General features: G+C 44.1%; 1 protein-coding gene across 1 annotated transcript in view; it reads right to left on the reverse strand.

Moving 5' to 3' along the window:
* Positions 1-24,957, reverse strand: part of PLXNA2 (plexin A2) — a 473,762-nt gene that overhangs the window by 117,205 nt on the left and 331,600 nt on the right. Inside the window, exons 10-13 of the mRNA XM_069238625.1 lie at positions 21,361-21,561; positions 18,183-18,279; positions 17,137-17,327; positions 2,747-2,898 (exon numbers count right to left, since the gene is read on the reverse strand). Coding sequence (XP_069094726.1) covers positions 2,747-2,898; positions 17,137-17,327; positions 18,183-18,279; positions 21,361-21,561 — 641 coding nt within the window. The remainder of the gene's footprint in view (positions 1-2,746; positions 2,899-17,136; positions 17,328-18,182; positions 18,280-21,360; positions 21,562-24,957) is intronic.

Below are 24,957 nucleotides of genomic sequence, written 5' to 3' on the forward strand. Positions count from 1 at the left end.
TAAATGTTATCCCCCTGCACGCTGCACCTGCCCGCTCCTTCAGAGGGCAGCGACTTGCGACTGATGCTGCGTCATTTTGTAATTTGTAGGAGCACGCACAATGACTGAGACTTTTTTTTCTTTTTAGTCACTGATCCGAATTGGATCGGAAACTACAAAGAAAATAGAAAGCACAAACGTGTTTTCTGTTGTTTTAGAAGCGGGCTGGGGGAAAAAACAACAAGGGGAGCCGAAACCACAGGGGGCAGCGGGGATATGCTGTAGCAACATCAGATGTCTAAGCAAAATGGGGAGGGCAGAAGGTATGCCTAAGCAACACACAGTGCAGCATGGATCCGCAGAGGGAACACAGGACAGGGGGAGGGATGAGGAAGCAACACAGAGGATGGGGGATAGCAACACAGAGGGTGTGGGTGGGGAAAGAAACAAAGGAGAGACAGAAGGAGCGCAAGGGTGAAAGTAAGCAACATAGAGGACACAGGGAAGCAATGGGGAGAAGCACATAGACATGCACAACAGGAAGTAGGTGGAGAGAAGCACACTGGTAACAGAGAGCAACACAAATGCACGCAACACAAATGCACTGGGAAAAAAGTATATGATGGAGACAGCTTGAAAGCACACCCACTCTCATGAGGGCCACAAAAGAAAAAAATAACGCTTGAAAGGGAAGCAATGGAAGCAGAGATGCCAGTCAATCAAAGAGATGGTGAAGAGGAAATGCTCCATGGGAGGGACAAAAACAAGACTGACAAGCTGGGACGCAAATAAGAAGGAGGCAAATGAGAGCGATAGACGAGCCAATGAATGGTCAGCGTTAGACAGTTTCCTGGCCCAGCTGTGTTCTTGGTAAGCTACAATATGTCTTGCAACAGACAATGCATGCACTGTCTAGTAGGTTTAACTAAAAAGGAAGCAACCACGCACGATCATTGCACAGGGGGATTGAGGGTCAGACATGCAAGAAGGATAGCGGGAGACAGAAAGAGAGGGTAGAAGAGAGAAAGAAACGTGAGAGACAAACATGAAAATGGGCCCGGGAAACAGAGGGGGGATGAAACACTAGGGAGAAATGAAAACGAGAGACATGAGTGAGGAGGTACAAGTAAGACAGATGCACAGGCACGAGGAGAAATGAGGAGAAACAATGGACAATGGACAAGCATGCAGTTTGTGTCTGAGGGCAAGATAAATATGTACCACACAGACGTATAAATGACAGGATCTGAGAAAGAAGCAGTAAGTGGTACCATAGGCAATTTGCAAGAGAGATATAAACTAGAGAGATACGCTAGTCTAACTTTTAAACATGGGCGTCATATAGTAGACAGAGATCCCACAGAGAGCTAACTTTACTGGTGGATGCTAACAATATCATACCAAAGGCTGATACCAGACACATAGTGCAAACACAGATATCAGGTGTATGTACTAAAGGCTTATAAAAATACTCTATAGGCAGATCAGCACTGAAATCTGAGACCATGTGTACAGAGCTGGTAGAAACAGATTATAGAATGCTAAACTGCAAACAATTACACTTGCAAATTATAACAGACAAAATATAAAAACCTTGATAGTAGACGAACACACATACCCGTTTCTAAATGTTCATGGGACTCAGAATGGAACGCGCCCCTCAAACCAATACACTCTTGTGCTAGTTATTCGGACTTGAGCAATTACCAAACAAGATATCTTCAACATTATGGGGTGGTAGTACAAATATTTGATGTTAATTGGGAAACTAGCATGATGGAAACCCACACTTCACAAAAATAACAAAAACCTTATAATACACAACAATACACAACTGGACAAGAGCAAGCAGAAAAGCAACAATGTAGCCTAAGGTAAAGAGGGACATCTGGCAACAGAAACAAGTACACACATTTTATCAATCAGTGTAGGCCAGACCAAAGCATTCCTCTGTTCTTTTTCCAGGAGTGGAAATAAACACAGTATATGTGTGAAACTACCCAGGCAAAACAAGATGTGACTGAAATGTCGTTGAGTGCCACATGAATGACAGCTCTGGCATTCAATCCACTGGCAAAGAAAAGGCACACAAACAAGTGTAAAAGAAGTGGAATAGGGAAAGGGTCTCCCCATCAACCTGTTTATCACACAAGCAATCACTGATGCATTTTTAATCAGGACTCATTAATCAAAGGTCAAGCCATACCGTTTGCCTCTGTCAAATTCACATACATCAGCTCTTCTTACCTGATGAGGATGAGATCATTTATATTTATCAGAACTGCCCCTCGCGTAAATGCTTTCTGCAAGTATGTACTCATAGCGAATTGTGGCATTTGCAGTACCACGCTGCAGGCTTGACATTGCCATCTTCCTCTCAAAACATTAGCCATTCCCCCAACCAAAGGAATCTAATTTTTTTCCACACCGTTTCATAAGGGGATCAAACATGAAAAAATATAACCCCTTCATACATACCAAAAATCTTCATGAGGATATAGTGGGAACATTGTCAGAGTATATATCTGAAGATTAGGACCCTCTCCTCTTGCACCCACAAGAGAAGGAGCATGAATATAAAGATCATTGTTCACACCTTTCTTGGCACGCAAGTGAGTGGTGGAAAGAAAGAGCTCAAGGTCCATCTTCTCCCCATATAACGGTGAGGTGTAAAACTTGAGGATCTTGCCTGTTGCACACATTTGGTAGTGTGCTGTTCTAAACTCTCAGCCACCACTTTATCCTTTACAGGATGCAAGGTACTCACTGCTCAGCGATGATATACTGCTCCTCCAGCGGCCGACACTGCACGCCTGCGACTTGGACATTATTGGCGATCTCAGAGAAGTCAAGGCCCAAGTTCACGCCGTGGATGGTCACCCTTGTTCCACCTTCAGGAGGACCTGACATAGTCATGATCTGAGAAGGAAACACATGGACACACTCAGGGTCAGGTTCTGAAAAATTAACAGATTTAGAGGTCATGGTTTGAAGGCGGGGATAAACACAAATGTATACCCATGTTCAGAACCCAGAATATAGAGGTAAGAAGATCACAGTCTAATGGTGAGCACTAAATACTGCAAAGGTCAATAAACCTCAATCTAAGTTGTTAGCACACAAAAAATACACGCAACAATGCAAAGTCAAAAGGCCCTGATATGATGATGATGGGAACCACAAGTGGGTAATGAATACAAAAAAGGTGAATAGGTGAACAGGGATCCTCATGTTCCGTAACAACACAAACAGTGGAGAGGAGAAGGAGATGAGTCAGAAAAAGGATTTAGGTGGAGAAATGCTGACTTTTAACTGTTCAGCTACTTTTTCTATCCAGTTTGTAGAAGCCTCCTTTCTAAAATAATTCCAGTTAAATCTTTCAAGTTGCTAAATTTACATGGTAAAGTGAAACATTTTATCCAACTGCAGAAAACTTTGTGAGACATGTTTTACTGAGTTCAATAACAAACACCAAAGACACAGTTTGGGCACCATTAGTTCCAAATGTTCCTCCTCACAGAACAGGCAACTATCTTTTTTCAATTCCCTACTCACCCCTTCCCCCAACACATAGACCAAAGTCTTATTTGTGCCCTGTTTGTCCCTAACTCCTCAAGCAGTTACAAACAAAAGTTCCTCCGTTTCTCTCTGCTCCGTAACCTTCCTATGTCCAGTTTATTCCCCTCCTGCCCAGTCTCTTGACCATCTTGGTGCTCAGTTCACAATATCTTCTCCCGTGCCTGTGTCTGTGCTTTGAGGGGCCTTGAAGCTTTCACTACATCAGCACAGCTCTGCCAGTTCTGCAAGGAAGCCTGCGCTTCTGCTGCCTATCTGGAGCCTGTACTGAGTGGAGGGAAGCTTGCTCACGTGCGGTTGTGCTGTACGTGCTAGAAGTGCCACAAGCTTCCCTCTCTCGTGGACCATTCGCATCATGGCATTAGCCGCCCGTGGTTCTTTCTTCACAGAAAGGTACAGCAGGGACATCAGCAGTACAAGCTTCATTCCCTCACAGGCCGGGCACATTATGGATATCAATGAAAGGTTCGCTCCCTCCCTCATCGAACAGGCAGACCTCAAGAGCATGAGAGCAAGCTTTCCCCCTCAGTACCTCAATGAGGAGTGAAAGGAGAAGGGATTAGAGATAGGGGCAGGGTGAAAGGGGTGGAAGAAAGGCACAAGGTTCTCGAGGCGGAAGGGCTACAGAGACTGCAGTGGGGTCAAAGACAACTGGGAGAAGTGCGGAGAAAGGATGACTTCCAAGAGTTGCTCATAGAATTACAGTAGAAAAGCTACCGATGAGCAAGTGCTTGACATTGGAACATGACCAGATTGTAGCCTCAGCTTCTCAGCCACATGCTTGCAGCACAACTGAAAGGGACTACAGTTGGATCTCTGTCTGTGTTAGTTGATGAAGCTTCGGCCTTTTTAAGACGCTGAAACAGCATATGTATAAAGAGGATCCTTACGCCACCACCCAGGAACGTCACCATCCAACCAGAGCAATGGAAACACTCCCTTGATAAAGTAAATGTATGGACCAGCTACTTCCTGCCTTGTAGTCAGTATATAATAATAATACAGCACTACAAAAAATAGTGTAAAGGTTAACTACACTAAAACGTAAAAAAATCGGTTTCCTATCTTTCGGTATTGTTAATTTTAGAAAAAACATAGCTTTCTCCTCGAGCCAATAATTAAAATAAACAGATGAAAAATGCAAAGCCTGCCTCGTACAATATAACCCTTTAGGACACTCTATAATCGACGCAGTGGCTTGGGCCCCTGACTTATATACGATAAGAACGAGGGACCCGTGTCATTAGCAGTGAGTTTTATACTTGGCAGTCACTGAGAGTTTGGGGGCTGCAAAGGGCGCTTGATAGTCGACGGGCACTCTTGAATTATGGCCTTGTCCTCAGGGGTGACACGTGAGAATGGAAGTCACATCTCACACCTCCGCTCACACGTCTTATATATCTCACCTTTGTCTCGTACAATCAAGTGATACCGAGGCAACTGCATTTAGCGAAACGTGTCTTGTGTTCTTCCATTTCTATACAAATAAATATTTCTGCTGCAATTCCCCTGATGGGAATGTAGCTTGAGCACACATGTGCTAAAATAGGTCAGTATTTAAGCAACGATCACCCCGGCGACCTACACTAGACCTTAATGCGGTTCTGAAGCATTCACTGAAATATGCTACTAGAAGGTAAACAATGTGATATTGCAGTAACATGACTTCACAGGTGTCTCACTTAGTCTGGGTGGCTGTAGGAGCAGGAGACGGCTACAAAAGTGCAAATTTGAGCTACAAATCATCCACCGACGTTTTGATGTCAACTCCAATACAGAGCCCCACAGGCGTGGCAGCCATCTTACCCTGTCTAGGAGCCAGTCTTGTGCTCGACAAATGTAACAAGAAGCGGTCACAGCACTCACTGAAAAGCCAAAGTAAATCTACCTCACGCCGACCCTCCTGTCACACGTCAGTGACTGAAGCGCACTCTAGTGACACCCTGCCAAGGACATGGCCCCGGTCTCCGGAGTGATCCATGCTGCACAGTACATGGAGCTCAGTGGGGCTTCCGTAGTTCACCTCCCACAGGAAAAAAACCGAGAAACCGGTGTGCACGTTTGGAGACAGCATTAATTGTGGCATATATTCAAGACATGCATGAAGTCACATGAGCGTAACATCGTGCAAGAACAAAAACAGTGCTTAAGACATGGAGCCCGATTCAAAAAGCTTTTTCCATGAATAGTTGTATTTCACTCCTGTCTTTGCTGTTAATTATAACTCAATATCCAGAACTTATTCAGAAAGCATTTACTGTGAGTATTTGAGTCGAGGCAGGCAATCAGTGAGGCCATTTGTCAGGTGTGTCAAGGCTTCTATTCACTCCCACCCTTCCTCCAAACTCAGTTAACCTCGAGACACAGCCTATAAACTACCAAGAGATTAACCTTTATGAAAGCTTTGCATGATCTCGAAAAATGAAAAGGACTTTAAAAGAGATATGTACAATGGAAGACAGCAGCAAAGGATCCCTGTAAGACATGAAGCATATATATTTTTTTAACATCTGGCTCTTTAAAACATTCGATGTCATATAATGTGGCACATGTGTGCAGGTTTGGCACACAATTATGCTATTAATTGCCAATTAATTAATAGCATACAATATAGCCAGCAGAATGGCTCCGTGAGATGAACACTTGCTGGTGTGAAGGTCTCAAGTTTGACTACTATCAAGGCCAACTGAGGAGCAGTATGAGCATTTGATCATATATTTGGACAACATTCTCATCATGGCACAAGAAAGGGACACAGTCATCCTTCATCCCTCTTGAATGATCCAGCTCCTGCAGGATCTGAGCTTCATCATCAAGGCAGAGAAATTCATATTAGTTCCTTCTCAGAATCTAGACTTCTAGGTTTTCAAGAGGACTCTGTCAAAGCACAACTTCTTCTGCCTCTGAAGAAGAAATGTTGTTGATTACGAAAGAGTTGAGGAGATTGCTTGCCCATCCGACTATATCATTAAGGATCCTGGCTCGCCTGGTCGGGTTGTTAGCATCCTCCATACAGGCGATTTTTCATGAACGTCTACATTATCGGGCTCTCCAGAGGTTGAAGATCTTACATCTTCGACAGGGCTTATCATATTCAGAGAAAATAATGCTGTCAGACGAGGCCAGGACGGAGATGAACTGGTGGTTGGAACAGATGGACGCATGAAAAGGCAGGGCGACCTTTGCGTTGGTTCCGTAAGTAGTGATAGAATCAGATGCCAGCAGATGGGGCTGCGGGGCCAAATGTGGTTCGGTGGAGAAGGGGGACCGCTGGTCCCTGGAAGAACTTCACCTACACATTAATTGTCTGGAGGTTCTGGCCGGACTGTTTGAGATCTGTACTCTGTCTTCTCGCAAGACGAGCTGTTGCATTCTTTTGAAAACGGACACTGTCTTGACGGTTTGTTATATCAATCACTTGGTGGGGGGGAATGAAGTCTTGTGTTCTGGTAGAGATTGCCAAAGATTTTTGGCATTATTGTCTCCAACATCAAATTTCAGTGATGGTGGAATATTCTCCAGGCCGGAACAATGTAATAGCAGATCTGAACTCTCACTTCCTGAGAGATTCCAGTGATTGGAAACTTCATCCTCGGGTATTCTGGCACCTGAATCAGCGTTGGGGCCCTTGCCTCATAGATCTCATTTCTTCTTGACTAAATTCCCATTTCCACTCTTTTATTCTTGGCAGCAGAACTTCTGTATGCATTTCCTCCCTTCTGCGTGATCCAGAGGGTCTTGTTGCAGATATGTCGACAATAAGCAAAGTTGGTGTTGGTGACTCCCTGTTGGAAGGCTCAGTCGTAGTTTCCGGTGGTGATGGCACTGTTGTGTGCTTCACAGATACAAATCATTTTGTTTCTGAATCTCCTCTTGGATCTATTGGGTTTACCACATCCTTTGCTGACTCCTTTGGTGACTTGAAGGCTATCATCCCTCATGGCATGGAGACTTTCAGGAACCACTGGCAAATGCCAAGAGTTTTGAAGGATGCTTTGTTGTTCTTCCTGTCAATCTTGGGCTCCTTCTACTCATAAATGATAAAAGGCTGCTTGGCATCGATGGGTACATTGGTGTAACAAAGGGAGTGTGGATTCCATAGGAGCAGGGGCACATATGATTGTTACTTTTCTGTCGGAGTTAGCTAATCAAGGACTGGTGTATAGGACTGTGAACAATTTCCACTCAGTTATCCTGGCAGGTTATCCACATCTGTATGGTAGACTAGTGGGCAAACATCCTCTAGTGTGTAAGGTTCTTACAGGTATTAAAATGGTTAAACCTCCACAGCCAAGATATTCTTATTTATGGGATGTTAATATAGTGTTGAGGTTTCTTACATGCTGGCCGGTAAAAGAAGATTGATCATGCAAACAATTGTCAGATAAATTGACTCTTTTGTTACATCTGGTCTCTTGCAAATGTGTATCGTACATGCGGCCTTGGATTTAGCAGGTAGAATATTTACTCCTTCCAGGATTTCCTTTAAGTTTTTCAGGCGTACAAAAACTACATCAAAATGTATTAATTATCCTGCTTTCCCTCACCATCATAAACTGTGTGTGGTTAAATGTATTAAAGCACATTGTACAGGTGAATTGAGTACTGATTTCAAAGGTCAGTTACTTATTTCTTTGCAGAAACCGCTCGGTCACTTCTGCCACACTTGCTAGATAGATTAAATGGCTTTTACATGAAGCGGGGATTTAAGTCTCCTTGTAGAGGGCTCATTCAGTGTGGGGCGCTATGGCTTCTAAGACTTTTTCTGTTGGATCTCAACTTGAAGATCTTATGGCAGCGGTGGACTGGTCTTCTGATTCTACTTTTAAAGTACTTTATCATAAACCTATTGTGGATATTGCATCTGTGGTGGTGAATCAACTTTAAACTAGCATAATCCGAAGCCTCCGGTCCTGACATAGAATTTAAAAAAATCAAACTGATGCGTCAAAAATTTTCAGTTCTTTTAAGGACACAGAGGCGAGGATTATCCCACCTGGAGAAATGGTAGTGTCTATGAGAAATGATGTTATGAGTAGAAAAGATATTTCCATAGGTAATGTTTGTTCATGTGATGAATTGGTCATGGTTATTGCAACACCAGTTTTCCCGCCCTATTGAAGATCATATATCTATGAAACGGAGGTTAGCTGCTTTTTTTATATTTCAGGTTCAGATGTGAAGGCGTCATGAATGATGAGGATGACTGACTTGTGGTGATTCGCTGTTGCAAAGAAAGTTCGCCTGGACGAGGCAGTTTGGTTGGGAAGGTTCCTTGTTTCCAATGCCATTGGATTTTTTTCAGGTGTTGAGGCTTGTCGGTGGGTCGCAAAAAAAAGAGCAAGGACTATGGTGTGAGCGCTATTTATCGGGGACCTGACATCTGTGACTGGAGGAGTCTTGGGCTCATGGGTTATGTAGTTTAAAGTTATTTGCTTTTTGATTGGCTGCTGTTGAAGCTCAAATAAAGAAAGAAAGGCATAATCCTTGCCTCCCTGTCTTTAACAGAATTGAACATTATTTGCACGGAGGTAGGGTCTCCACGCTGCGCATGCGCAGCCATACGGCTCTCCGAAGGCCGGCTCTCCGAAGGCCGGGGCTCTGGGTCAGGTCTAGGTTTATGTAAAGTTATTGTTCCAGAGGGACTAAGAAATCACAGCGGGCTGGTGTGTCTGCTGCGTGTCAGTATCTAACTATGAGTCGACCAAACCCGTGTGTAAATGTCACGAGACACTTCAGTTTGTGGCTTTTGATATAAAAATTGTCAGTGGTATATCGTAGCACAGCCGAGTGAAATCGGGGGATCTGGGCAGGGGGCGACCCTGCCTCGTCGTCGGCGCTCCCCCCACTGCCGCTCTCCTGGATGGCGCGGGCTCGGCGCGCCATCATTCATCCTGACAGGCTCCCCTTCAGCTGTTTGTTGGGCTGATGGTATATTAATGAGGCTTTGCTCAGCGAGGGGAAGGCACGAGCGCTGCCTTTTCTGCGCACTTAGCTCTTCCGCTCCCACTTTCTGCTGAGGTGGCATGGGATGCGTGAGTTCTAGATCATTCGACAATTTGGCGATAATGCTAGGATCGGATGCGGGGCAGGGGCCTCTCCTCACTTCTACAATACTAGTGGCTTTAACACAACTCCGGGGGTTGAGGGCCTCCTGCACAGATCTGGCCTAGCTCAAATTTCCACATCATGCAGTTTTGCATAATATTTCCCCCAGGAAATATTGCTCTTGGAATGGTTCGTGCGGAAAATCCAGCGCTAAAAGACGCTTTTGCACTGGAACTTTATAGAAGTATGCCCACGCATAAATAAAGTTGCGTAGATTCCTGCAAATAACATTTCGTGCTGAAAGTGCAGGTTGATATAATGTCACAAAGATCACGATTTTTCCTGAAATAAAAGTACGTGATTTTGCACACACCCCTAAACACAAGTTCGAATTCCAACATGGCCTACCCAGGCTTTATGGTTCAGAAGTTTGTTAAATGTCTGCCACTGAGTTAGATGATACAAACTGCAAAAAGCAATACTTTTTGGTGTGTGAGCACTACTAGTGTTTAACACACTGCTAGCTCACTGTGTAGCACACAGCGGAAACCTAATTTGTGTCGAAGTTGGGGTCCCACCAGACAGAAACACTTTTGGTGAATTCTCCAGCCCCATGCGAGTACCAGAGATACAACAGAAGGGCAGCGTGCATTGTGCTCACAGAGTACCTTGGCAGGCCCTACTGCCCCGCATGGGGTGGTTACGCCTAACTGCATTTCAATGGGCAATGCCAAGGCCGACCTTACACGCTCAACGCGCCCTTGCTCCCCCCAGAGGAAGCAAAAGCCAAGTTGTGAGATAAAAGAGGATCGTTTCTTCTTTTTTGCCCGGGGGTCTGTGCCCGCCTTTGTCCACTGGCATGCCGAAAGAAGCCCCTTTGTCTGGCGCGGTGGGATCTGTAGCAGCCAGTGGCCCGTTGCAACACACTGGGGCGCAGACACACCAATTAAGAAGGTCAATGAAATGCGGGTTTAGAGGGGGTCCTGCGCAGCCCCCCAAAGACAATGAAGTCGCAGCTGCGCACAAGGGCCAGTGCAGGCCAGAGAATAGGCACGTTACTGAAGCCTGGCTGATAAAAGAGTGCCCTGGGGACGACAAAACATGAGAAGGACGGCCAGGTGCCAGTGGTACGAGGCCCTCGCACGGGTACAAGGGATATCCGGGGCAGATGGAAGTCAAGTGCAGCCAAGCCAGTAGGGGTCCCCTTTTCTCTTCTCCTGAACAAAAAAATCCCCAGCTCTGCTTCCCTTGAAATCTGATGATGAATGGCGATGGGGTCTAGTGAATATCTTATAGACTGTGAAAGCAGGAAACCTGCACTTTTGTACAAGTGGGGGATCTTGCAACCAACACCAGATATAAGGTCAGTAAGACCATTTGTGCTTCCCTTCCCCCTCAATCGCATCCACAACATGTTGTTTAACAATCTGAAGGATGAAACTGTTTTCTATTAATTTTTACCTTTGTTTTCATCCTGCATGTATGCGCCCGGGAACTATTAGCCCTGTACATACCAAATAATAAATGTCACGTTCACCAGTGGATGCTCTGGGACTAACCCATGTTGGCGATCATAGGACTTGACATGTCCATCATGGCTGCGTTTGGATTTAAATGACCAGCTGTTTCCTATAAGGTGAGCCAAAGGTGACTGCAGTGCTTAATTTGTAAATAAAAACGTGCCAGTGCCCAAAGCCCTCTTCTTAAACACACGGCTACTACAATTAAGTGTTCCAACACCGAATATTGAGGCAGCGTAATCCTGAAGCCATATCGGTCCTCTTCAATACATTTAAAGCCACTCCCTGCCCCTTCAGCTCACTCCTGTAGCTTTCTTCTTTCTCCCATTGTGATGCTTTTTCGTTTTTCTCTTCCTCCGTCTTTCCCATATGTGTCTTTTGCTCGCAGTAAATGTTTGAGGCAGAAAATTAAGAGCCGGCCCTCAAAAATAAGTGCCGGTGCTCTGCACCGGAAACAACAAGCACAAATTAAGCACTGGGTGATTAACAGTTTTGGGTGGGTTATGTTGGAAATGGGGAGTGTGTCCCAGAACTCCCAGACATGTGGTCACTCCATTGAATCCTATTACGAGGTTACTTCTTCGGATCTGGCTATGAGGCCACATCACTAAGAGGTCAAATAATTGGTGGACATGCACTATTTAGGAACAGGATAAGGACTAAATTGCCAGCTCTAAGGGCACTATGCTGGTTCCCGTGTCCAAGGGAAACTCATTGGCCCTAATTTTGGGGTCACTGTACCACCTCAGATCCGAGAGCACTACACTGGATTTAACTAAGACCACACTGCACAGGAACCAGTTTCAGATATCTCTTCATTTCTCCTATGGCTCAGGTTACAAGTTAATTGACCACAACTACTAGGTTCTCGCTATGGCATCCACAAGGGAGTAGTTGCATTTATAAAGAACAATACAATGGAGCAGAGGTTCTGGAGGGCTGTACTGGCCACACTCAGAGGTCATTACACATATTTCTGGATTCTGTGCATAACTGCACTTTCAGCACATAAGGATGATGAGGAGGGGGAGTGAGGCAGCGGTATCACACATTCTTCCTCCGTAAATTATTCATGCTTCATGAATAAATGGAAAAGTTCTCCACACCCTCATTTAGAGAGTCTGGATATCTCATATTTAGTCAACAAATGCTCAGCCTCCTGCTGCGACCCTCCAAACGTTAAGCAGTCCAGTCCATACGATGCCAGTGAGTTGGACGCGCATTGCTATGCCTCAGCCCCGTCCTCTTGTGAGCGCTTCACATCAATGCTATGTCTTTTCCTTGGTATTCAGTGCAGATGGGCTCTGCATTGAATCTTCGCCTTCATCTCAGGTTTGGAGCCAGAGGGCCTCTAGTGAGGGGGTATAAGCCGGGCCATTGCTGAAACTCTGCCATTGATTACCTGCTCACTAGTGACGCGCTCCTTGCCTTAATGAACAGGCAGCGTCTCTTGAAAGATGCTCCAGCTGAAGAGAATGTGCACAAGGCCCAGGAGAGATCTCCCAGCCCTGAGGACACATTCCTTAGTGACCTCAGATTTAGACTCCACACTTGTCTGTGACTATTGGGTAACAGGTTAGAGGTCAAGCTCACTTTACAATATAACTGTCTGGAACATTCATGTGTGCCTATTTGCATAATCACAGGAGACAGGCGCAATTAAACCCCCCAAACCGCTGACAAAATGTTCAATTTAATTTACTCTCATTGAAGCAAACAGGAGGCAGTATGACTCAGAGGTTATGGGATCTGGGAACCCCATGAAATGGGGTTTCAGGGAGGCAATGTGCGGTGACGGCTGTTCTTTAGCTCACTTCCTCCTTGACACATCCAGGGAGACTGGGCCAATGCCGTAATCTCACTTTCAACCTTTCCCTGAATAACTTGGAACACACTAATTCATCCTAACACAGCACAGAGATAAAGGACATTTGATATTTTCAAATTTGATCGACATAAGTGCTAGAGGAAAGCTTAATATGTCATTCATTAGAGAGGCAGTGGGAGCAGACAGAATTTAAGTGCTTATGTTTAACCTTCGAGTGTTATAGGGGCATGAGGTCCATGCATCTTGCCAATTAGGTCTCACAATATATACTAGGACAATGCACCTCTTGGCTTTTCTCACTTTGGTAAAGGTCAGAAATCTAATTTTATGAGCAGAGAAGAAAGGAGATTCTGCTGATTGTTCACTCCATTGTGGACCTTTTTGGCCATTGCCAGGATCCTCTCTGCTGTCTTCAGCCTGACCACTGACAACTCACCATCTCAACTCTTCTAATAGCTTTACAGTCTAGGATCCTAGATGTCTAGGGCTTTGGGTTTCTCATCTTTTCTAGGAGCACTAAAATGCATTTTAGTAATTGGCATGAGCCGAGAAAGGTGCATCCTACCTAAATCAAGCCAGGGGTCAACCACAAAGTTGGATATGCCTGAAGATTGTCAGAGGACACCTTTTTACCCATCACAGTGGGACGAGCTGGCTAGGGCCTCCCCAAACACTTAATACACTGGGAGGGATGCATTTAAAATCCCAAAACGGACTAGCCCATCTTAATGAAGTTAAATGACAAAATAGCAGCCTCCATCTCCTGCCAGAACAGCACCAATGTGAAGCATCTTTCCCTGACTGCAAAATGTCAAGATTTACAAACAAAGCATTGCTACAAAGCATCTTCTGTGAACTCAAACACAGAGTCAACGTTTATAGACAAAGCAAACACTGAGTAGCATCAAGATCTAGAGACAACCACGGCCAAGCACCTTCCTACAGTTTCAACAGTTACAAACAAAGTAACACTGAGAACCGTTTTCCAATGATTTGCAAATATATATCTCATCATTTTTTACAGACAAAGTAACAACTGAGGAGCATCTTCTTATGAACGACAACAAAGCATCAATAATTACGCACACCCACTGCAAAGCGCCTTCCTTTAGCGCCCTCCATCACAGGTAAATCAACACTCAGAAGCATCTTCCTATAAACGTAAACAAAGCATCGAGATTTACAAACACTGTGAAGCATTTTCCTGTAATGTCAACAATTTTAAACAGAGACACTACTGAGAAGCATCTTCCTATGAACGTAAAAATAACACCAGCAATTACAAAGACCCTCCAGAGATCTTCCAGAGAAAAGAAAGCACAGTTCATGCCACTATATTAGCCGTGGGTGCAACCAACTAAAAACACATGCTTAGCAGATGCTAACCGTTTTGCTTGCTCATCAGCAGACAGAAATCAATCAATTAATAATTAACTGCTCAGCTTCATTACGGTTCACCCAGAATCAGCATTGATCGAAAGCGATGAAAAGGAAGGACAACCAGCACAACAATAAATGCACCCGGTGGACAACTGGCACAAGTTGTCCACAGGCACTGCATGATCTGTAGCATATTTGCCACGCCCTGTCTCTGACACAAAAAGTGGTACTCTGCATCTCTCACAGCCCCCTCCCCCCTACGTTTTACTAAGTAAGCCATACTCCTTCCTCTGGCAGCCCTCTTTATTATGCCCCCAAATGCAACTTTATTGACATGTTTCTGTACCTCTCTGTCAAATTCTGGAGGTTTCAAATAAAGTGTTCTAGAGGTCACATCTGAAGTCCTGTTTCCATTTCTGGATGCCTTCACTAAATCATGAAACATACTGACATGTTTGCTTCTAAGCTTTCAACTTGGCATTTATATCCAGTCCTGGAGAATTCACATAGAGTACTGTTTCGTGTTCTGATGGTCTCCTCTGCCATACTGTGTCTGGGGCCTCACCTGGAATCATTTTTTCAAAGCCATCTCTTTAGAAGTGTTGTGTCCTGTTTCTGAGCTTTCTACAGTTTATTGTTTCAGGTTCCATGGTGACGTTCGACAAGCCACATATGGCACATATGACAATATGCTACCTGATGCCCTCTAAGTTCAGAAACCTACGACTCTGTGGAGCCAATGCTGCTCCGGAGGGAGACCTTGGTTGAGTACTAGACATGGTCCCACAGCCCATGACATTAATGTGCTTTGGGTCATCCTGAGATGAGCAGAGATTAGTACCACAATAGCTGTGGATAGTGAATCAGAATAAGCCATCAATACGAAAGCCCCCATCCTTCTGTTCTAGCCTCATGTGAAAGTGCCAGGAATGTCATATCTCACTAAACAATCAATGCTTCATCACACATGCATACAATGTGATATTATTCAATAGAAACTCAATGAAATATAATACATGTTACATACCAGCTTGTTAGTTATGAATGATAAGAACCCACTCAAGACTATCAATTCAACATTTTAATACAACCACCATCACAACAAAACACTCTAAAATGACCAACTGAATACTCTTGTGCAATCAACATTGCACCAAAATCCCTGCGGATAGCAAGTTAGTGCTCTCTACCAACACCGAGCAGAAGCACACCCAATATATCTGAAACCAAAATGCACTTGAAATCACCAAACCTGCTTCTCAATACCGAGCACCATAACAGAACACACTAAAAGCAGCAACACAATACTTACAAGTGGCTAATGCAGTTATTATGGCCTAAAAGATTCAAGTTTGTACTCCATCTGCACTAAACATAATCAGAATAAATAATCTCACATATCATAATACAATATTCAACACACACTTCAGCACATGCCACAACAGACAACAGAACAATCCAGGATCACCAAGACCATCCTCCCGCACAACCATTACAGCAAAAAAGGCTAAGCATACAAGACTGCGCACCAACAGAACATTGTAGACCGCTCCAGAACATCAAGCAAGCACACCAGAAAAAAACATATCAATTGGAATGTGATGCTGTCTAAAAGCACTATTCTCATCATAAACTTGTAGGATAGTGGACAAGTATCAGCCACAATGGCTCACCAATAGAACGCAGTATACACACCAAAACAGAGCTCCATACAAATAATAGAGACAAATGGCGCATACATGGCAACGTGATAATTCCCAAACGAATAAACATACATAACTCAGCAGGGAATAGGCAACCTTACACTCTCACACAACCAACACAGCAGAAAAGGGCATAAATACAAGAAAGGATAACAAAATAAAATGCATGGCAAATCCAGAACCCCAAGAAAACACCACACAAAAGAGCATAATAATGGCGGTGTGATGGGTTCCAACAGTGTAACCCAAAATAACTCAATGTACTGTGAGTAAAAAAACACAAGCAGTACATTCCAGCAATTCATTAATCAAATACATTGGTTAGAACATTGCATATATTTATGTATACAACACATAAAAGCCATATAGTGCAAATGTGTCCTCGCACAAACCAAACATAAGCTGACTGGCAATGGGCAACCATCACCTTGCTGAATGAGGAGTCAAGCAATAATAGTCCTGTTGCTCACATCACAGACACACAAATACAGATTCCTGGCCCTCACCGACCAACACATACAACAGCACTCGAAGATCGAAGTACTCAAGTCAGCTAAAGGCCTTGGTCAGCGAGAAAGCCATTAGCTGTGGACAAACATAAAATTTGTGTGTTTGCAAGCTCTGGAAGCCTCAGAGGGCTGCTTCCTCGGGCTGATGAAGCATGTGAAAAATAGTACCGTGGCTGCAATGACTTGCGTCATCTAGCTGTCGGCGGCATGAGATTTGTTTTGAGTGCTGCGGTTGCAGAGGTGTGGGACTGGGTGGAATATTGCTTCTTCTGAACAATACATTTTCTGCACTTTTGTAATGCTGACATCTCTAATTAACCCCCTATCTCATTCTGGCAGTTGTTGTTTTTTACTACACCAACAAAGTTTGAAAAAAAAAAGAAATGGATACCTTGAAGGTAATGTCTCCTTTTCGAGGTTCTAGTGACATTGTAATGGGAACTTGCTGGAAAGCAACAGAGAGCTGTACATAGTATATGGAGGACAGTGGCTCACAATTATGCACATAATTGATTGGAGCAAAGGAGTGGTCCCCTTCATAGTTCAACCTAGAGAGCGTGTTGATGGGCACCAAAAGCTACTGCGGGCCTTACCTCTGTGATGCGGGGGTTGGTGCACTTCACATTCTTGCTGGACCAGTCCAGCCACTGCCCATAGGGGGTGCTGCAGTGCTGGCGCAGAGTGCACCTTCCTTCGCCGCGGCACCAACCACACTCAAACTTCTGGTCTGCTTTCAGGCAGAGTCCGCAGCTCTCGCGCTGAGCCTCGCACTTGTAGAGATTCACTGTGGAAAGAAAAGGAGTGCAGATTATGGCATAAATATGTATAGGTTACATAGAAACTATGATAAGGATTTACATGAAATTACTCTCCTTCATATGCTGCTCAAGCTATAAAGACACAATAACTATAAAATCCAGAAAAGATACTACTAAGTCTCCTGTAAGTCACAAAGTCAGTCTTTTTGATACCAAAGAGCGCGTCGGCGCTTTATTTATATACCATTGTCTGTTTTGTGTAGCACCAGCACATCATCTATTGGTCTTGGAACATTGAAAGCTGTCGGGAAAGGGGGGGTGGTACAAGAATGGAGGGGAAGTATTTCAAGTAAAGATGAAGCAAGCAGTTGGATAGGGCAAACTGGGATATAGACAAATATTCTGTTTTGAGGCACCCACAATTGTGTCATGGAAGAAACAAGGCGGAGGGGCAAGCCTGCCTTTCATTGAGCAACAGTAGCAGTTTCTCTCAAAAACACTGTACAAGGGAAGAGGACTGATGGTTGGGGCTGTCCGATCTGTGCACACATTTAGGCGTGATGGCAGTAGTGTTTTGACCAGCGCAGTGTTCAAGAGTCCAGTGAGGGCAGCAGCTGAAGAGATTATCCACATTGAGCAAGTCAGTTGAGTAGTCATGCATAACCTGAAGAAGAAGAATCACCAGGAAGTGACAGCCAGAGAAAACTAGAGTTGGGGCAGCCAGGTCTGTGGTGATGAAGAGGTTGTGGATGAAAGTCTGCAGGTTTCTGGTAGGGTGCAGCCGGTAAGCATGTGAGTAAAGTAAATTGGGCAAGTTCCAAGGAAGGATTTGATGGCAATCTCTGAATCTGTGAATTCACTTAACGCATGAAGATGTTTACCTTTTATGTCCTCCGGGTTGTCAATGATGAAGTTTCCATTCCAAACCACAGCAAAATCCACGGCCAAGCTGCTCTTGTCCATGCCCTCATACAGGTACTGGGGGGGAAGTCCGGAAAACAAGAAAAGATCACATTAGAGTGGAAACAATTGTATCATAGCTTGTCAATTATGTATTCTCTTTATACCATGCACAAGTGATAAAAAACTGCCAAAGGGAGTTCGCCAAATTTACAATTATTAAGTGATTTGTGCTGCCATCTATTTCAATTATTAAAACTCAAACTCTGATGGGCTTCGAAGAACGAAAGTTGCTTCTGGTCAATTATGCCTGAAGAGACAGACCACGAGGCAAGATGGATCCTAGAAGGAGAAGGTGACCTCAGACACATCCATTCTGCTGGACATGGTGTCTGTTCTGTGGGGGTGCTCTTCAGGGTCAGGCGGCTGAAGGGGCGGCGCCTTCCAAACCCGACACTGAATGGGTGACAAACCTGGCACTGAATATACTGATGATTACTGCAGTATGTCTATATTAATTGCCTTGTTTATTTCTAAGTTGGTGGATGTTTACAAACTTTTTTTTAAAAATAATATATTGTTTATGGTGCATATAAGTTGCATAAACTCAAATATTTTTTTACTGTGAGAAGTATTTTTAAATGAAACTGTTTCTTTCAACAGTTTTACATCCACAAATTGCATGCAAAAATTCTCAACCTGTTATAAACCTTAAAATCCTGCATAAAAAACTGCCTTGCCATCACCTTTGTTTTTTAAATTGACCTCTACTTCTTTCTACCTTCCATCGCCCTTATCTGTTGCTCTAAAAATCTCATGCCTATCTGCCTTTAGGCGGTTTGGAAACCATAACAATATTAATTCCAGATAGTATTTGTGCCTCACGTAGCACCCTCTAATAATCACATCAAACGAAACACAGCATGCAAAACTAACCCCAATAACCAATTGTCTGACCACTAACTAGGCTCTGGGTAGCGTGCTACTCATCGTAAAGCGCTTCAACATCTCGTCAAGGGGAGTAAGCGCTATACAAACAGAATTTATTATTATAACACTTGTCTATAAGTACTCGCTGGTGTCTCTAATAGTAGCTGGGCTGGGGCAGCGTCAGTGACATGCGTGACTGAGTCTGGTGAAGGTCTTTTACCAGTCAGAGTCAGCAGCCAGGCCTTACAACTCCTGACTTTTGCACTACAATTACCCTGCTTTATGTTTCCTGTACTTTTGTTCCAGAAAGTATTTGACTGTATTAGGCCATGAGGGGACAACTAAAATTGGAGAGAGTGATATATGATAGCAGGAAAATACCCTACACGTGGGGTTGACTAACGCAGTGATAAGGTGTTCTCATGCTTTTTTGTGTTTCATTTCTGCGTTTACTGCCGCTGGCCACTTGTGTTAATGAAACAACTGGAATGTGTGCCTGTGAGCCCTGACGGCCGCAGGGCCGGCTCTATAAGGGCCGGCGCTGGATCGATGGTGTAAACCAATAGGTGTCACCATGGCAACACATGTTTTCATTTGGACTAAATTGCTATATTTCCCGCACATCGATCAGCCCTTTCTTTTAGGTTGGTCCCCGCGCACCAGATATCGACTCAGGAGAACATTAACATTAAGATTGATAGTCTCCGAAAGGACGTGGTGATGGAGGCGGGTAGAAATCAAGATGACAAAATGGTGGAAGAAAATAGATTTCAGGAGCTAGCGTTGGAAGATTCAACCCCAGCTAGCATTTAGTATCAGGACAGAACGAGCTGACACTGATTAAATGCTTTTATGTGCATCTATTGTGATCCCGTACTATTTATTGGGCGTGGAGGTCAACTGCATGTGGACAATGCAGTTCTAGAGCTTCATAAACGCATAACATCTTAAATGGTGCTTAGAAATGTAACTGCAGGAGCCCTTAATGACCACATTTATTATGCAAGGGCATGCACGTGCTGGCAACAGCCTTACAGCTGAAACACAGTGATGCCTTGCTAGATTTATATATACATACATGCCAGCGGACCAAATCTAGGATTTTACAACTCAGAAAACATTTTGTAAGGTTGTGGGCATCTGCACTGCAGCTTTAGGGGGTTCTGCAGGTTTAACTACACTTTAATTATTTATGTCGGTTGCAGCGTTAATAGAGATAAATAAGCTGCATACTTACTTTATATACAGATATATATATATTTGATATCACACTACAAATTGATCACGGAAAAAACATACAAGTTAGCTGAAGGTCATGGCTGCAGATTAGGTGACAACGCATCACATTTATCTTCTTTCATGCACATTCAAGAGAAATGTTTGCCGCGTGGACCAAGAAGGTTAAGTGATGAATCTAGTGAAGGTCTTTTTGTCATATGGTTGACCGCCATGTCATGACCTTGAACCAACATCTGTATGTTATGTATGTATGTTATTTGCTGCACAAAATGTATCATGGAATCTCCTTTCTGTTGGATCTACTAAAAAATCAGTGCTTTAATTTAGCAGAATTGTTAAAACAGCTGCTTCAAGTAAAATAACGAGTTGTGATATTACTTTAAAATCACAATTTAGTTTCATTGACTGGGGCCACATTGTTTGTTATTTTTAAAAACAAACATTTTAATACCAAGAAAACAAGGTAATAACAAAAGCGTGTCTGTTTTACTGGAAACAAGTTAGAAGGTTTAGTACAGTAGGGAAAATAAACTAATCAGATATGCACAGCATTTATGGCGACGTGAACATGCACTGGAGTTTAGAGTGGATGCTGGATGCCACTCAATTGAGTGCAGTGCACATGTGCACAGGTAAAATTTGATCTATATTTTCAGCAGTTATCCATATACCTTCTTCTATTGTTAACAGAAAACAATTTAAAGATTAAAACTATCACTCTGCTCCTATCTTGAGTAATATCAACTGGAATCGAGGCACCTGCAGAAGGTAGACATAGGCAAATTTTAATTGGGAATCTGTGAAGCTGAAAATTGGGCGACATCCAGAGAATATACTATGTGCTGGAAAGGGGTGGCTTGGTAGGTGGTGGTGGTGTGGGATTCCAACCATTCCCCCGAACTTTGCACTCAGCCCTCTAAATCTCCCCAAAATTTGAACTAAGTGTTGCTGTTGCCCCTTTTCCTACAGAATGACCAGGAAGACACTTACAGAGCTGTTCTGACACTGGACACTGGAACTGTTAAAGCGCAGAGCTGGCACACGATGAACTTCTCCTTGGATGTTCAGCACACACTCGTACCCACGCTGACCGGACTGAGGCTGAGGTAGGTTGCGAGCTCGGAGTGTGATGGGCTTCACTTCCCTCACCGGGATCAGAATCTCCTCTGTGGGCACCAGCTGTGGGCAGTCCTTCAAAGAGAGCAAATCCTCAACATTATGGAGGGCACTAACTCAAAATGAAGCATACACATTTCTATTCCCAGCCTCCTCACCACATTTTCTCAGTCAAGGCACCCCTCATTCTCACATGCAACAAATCAACACAAGAACTAGAACCTGTCCTAGGAGAGGTCCGGGGCCTTGCAGTGTTCAATGTTTTATTTAGTACACATTTTTACAACGTATTGTTCTGAAATGCCCTTCCAGCATTTCAGAGGCAACAGCAAAGGAGGGAAAGTCCATGATGTAAAGTGCCCAGGAGGTCTCTGATGAAAAAGTTAGTCTGTGACATCATGCTCTTGTGATCCAGCGAATGAACACCATCACTGAGTAACCTGACATGGACTAAGGTGCGAAATCAAAGAAGTTACCGCAGGTTGTGACTCCACACAAGAAACTGGATCACAGGCTGGGAAACCACCCCATGAACCCAGGGTCCGACAGTAACAACTGCTCAGCCTCACAAGTCGGGCTATGATCTCATTCAAAGAACTTAAAGTGAGACTGGGAACACTCCAGGTACTTAAAATCAGGGTGTGACATCTCCCGGAGATATTTGCAGCCCGCTGACATCACTGAAGAATTATCTGGCAGAGCTGGCCACACTGGGAAGCCGAAAATTCTCATTCTCAGTTTCTACAACCCAAACTTCTGGCCTTTGTACCATTCGTCATCAAGCTTTCAAAAGAACGGGTTTCCTCTATTTACAATAAAATGCTAGAGATCGTTGCTGGGCATGATGACCGATCAAAGGGTTACAATGGCCCTTCCTCCATGAAAGGTATGTGAGTGGCTCTGAAAAAGCCATTCTTGAGATGGCGTCGCTCTATAGTGAGAGAAGGGACTCATGGTGCGTATTGACTGCATGCCTAGGATCTCTCCTATAGACAAGGACAACATGTCAAATAGGAAACAGAACAACAAATCAAACTCTAGTTCTGTATTTAATTTAATTTATATAGTACGTGTCACATAAAGGAGAAATCACGTTAACGTCAGTCCCAGCAAGTCGTGGATAAGGGGATACACCAGTGCTGCCTGGCCCAAAGTAGAAGTCATCAGATATGAGTATTTACCACCTTTTTGGAATTGTGGACTACATGTGTTCAATGCACTTTTGACATAATCGTGAGAAAGTGATGTCACTCAAAGTCAGTAGTACAGCTCTGAAGGCATATTGTGCTACCCAATGCAAGCCCATGGGTACTAAACAGAGGGACAATTAAAGACTATGGGGACATCAGCTGTAAGCGCAGCAAGTGTATTTGGAATTACACAGCGGGCAAAGCAATTCCGTGGGGACAAAAGAGAGAAGATACTGCAAGTCTATGTGGATATAAAGCAGAGGTCCCTGTGGGCCTATGGAGACAGGATAAAGGGTTTAGCAAGGTTATGGGCAAAAAAACAGTCCGGTATGCGAGTCAATGGGCACATAAGAGAGAGGGCAATGCAAGACTAAAGGAAAAATTATGTTAGCCAATTCAAGTCTGAAAGTGAGAAAGTACTATGCAGCCTTGATGATTGAAGTAGGTGAAATGAATATATGTGGGACACAAGACAAAGGACAGTGGATGCCTTTGGGGAATTAGCACATAGGGCAAGCCCTTCAGCATATAAGGCCGAGATCGGTACAGTGTTATTAGTAAGTAGAACATGCAAAAGTGCAGGCAGAAGATAGAAGATGATCCAAGTCTCCGGAGGCATAACACGCAGTGAAAAGTAAAGCTATGTGAGCATAAGGCTGAGATCACTGCATGCATATGGGGACATAATACTAGGGGCAATGTAAGTCAGTGGGGGCATATAGTAGTAGCAGGCAAGGAAACTGTACAAGATATACAAAGGTGGACTACGCAAGCCTACGATGACCTACGAAAGTATCTGTTTCTATAATGCCAAAGCTGTAAGAAACAAAACATGCTTTCAGGACAGTGACCTCTTGGAAATCTTTCAATTTCTTAAAAGCTTAATCTAAGCCCTGCTGCCCTCGTTGACTATCACCAACCCAATGGTGATCTAATTTGCCACGATTGGCTGGGAGTCAGAAATAAAGAAGGCATTCACGTCAGTTGAACTTGTGTACTCTTAATGATTTCCATCACTGTCCACAAGTCAGAGTTTTTCAGAGACCCATCTGTTTCTGATCAAAGTACATTAGGAGGACTTGGCTGGTGGCCATCTTCATGCCAGAATGGTAGAGTAGGACCTTAGTTCTGAAGGTTTGTATATTACTGTCATTGGAAGCAGGAAGCAGGCCCCGGCCGTACTGGAGCACTGACAGGAAGATGCATGGTTGAAGTCTCAGAGTAGTTGGCTAGCAGGAGGGCACTGCCAACCTCCCACCGAGATGGAAGGTCTAGGGTGAGTTGATACCTTCAGAAAGGATTTCAGAGAAATTGGAGAAGACTGGGGAAAAATTCTATTGCTTGAACTACTCTCTTCTGCTGCTCCCGTTCACTCACATAAACAGTTTTGTATAGAAAATGGGAGAAACTTGAAGTATATAGGCAGGGTGAGGACTTTGGATAAAAAGAAAAGACAGCAAGGGAAGTTTGGATCACACGGACAATGTGAGGAGCCTAGCTGCCATGGAAATACAGCGTGGGGAGTCTGGGTCACATGGACACACAGTATGAGAAGCTTGAGGGACAGGGCATGCAGTGTGAGGGACCTCGAGGCATTTCACAGGCGTTATGAGTATCTTGAGAGACATGAGCGGCGCAAGGAGCTGCAGGCGGTGTGAGGTAGCTCAGAAGCACTAATGCCTACGTGCCTTTAAGTGATTCAGTGGGAAGTCCATTTGCTTTATTACTCATAGTTATTATAGTTATGTGATTGCTGTATGTCTTCCCTTTCAACCTTTCAAGCTGCACAGCACAGTATCTCCTCTTGTTGACAACCGAACATAAGATATGAACTAAAAATAAAATACAAATATTAATTGCCTACTTGGTCCACCTGCGACTGCATACTACTCTCAGATTCGTCTGCATCCTTCCCTGCCCCAACCCATGTCTCCACTGTGGATTAACCTCACTCCTCCCTCCTCTGCCCCCTTGACAAGCCCAGTACTCCCCCACTCCAATTCCCATCGCTGGATCAGATTTGTTAGCTACATTCGGCTAATGGAAGTGCATTGGTGCCTCGTTAACAGGAGGTGCTGGAGCAAATAATGCATTTGAGAACCAGTGTTTTAATGGAAGAAAAATGTCACATCTGAATAGAGAAGGAAACTAGGAAATGCGTCAAACTGACGGCATTAGCCGTGGGACAGGCGGGAGGAGAGGGGCCGGAAGATCCTCCTCAAGCTGACATCTCCACCAATAATTGGCCAAATGAAGACTGCCGGACAGAAGACCTGGGCTA

Source organism: Pleurodeles waltl, chromosome 6 (genome assembly GCF_031143425.1).
Source record: "Pleurodeles waltl isolate 20211129_DDA chromosome 6, aPleWal1.hap1.20221129, whole genome shotgun sequence".
Lineage (NCBI taxonomy): Eukaryota > Metazoa > Chordata > Amphibia > Caudata > Salamandridae > Pleurodeles > Pleurodeles waltl.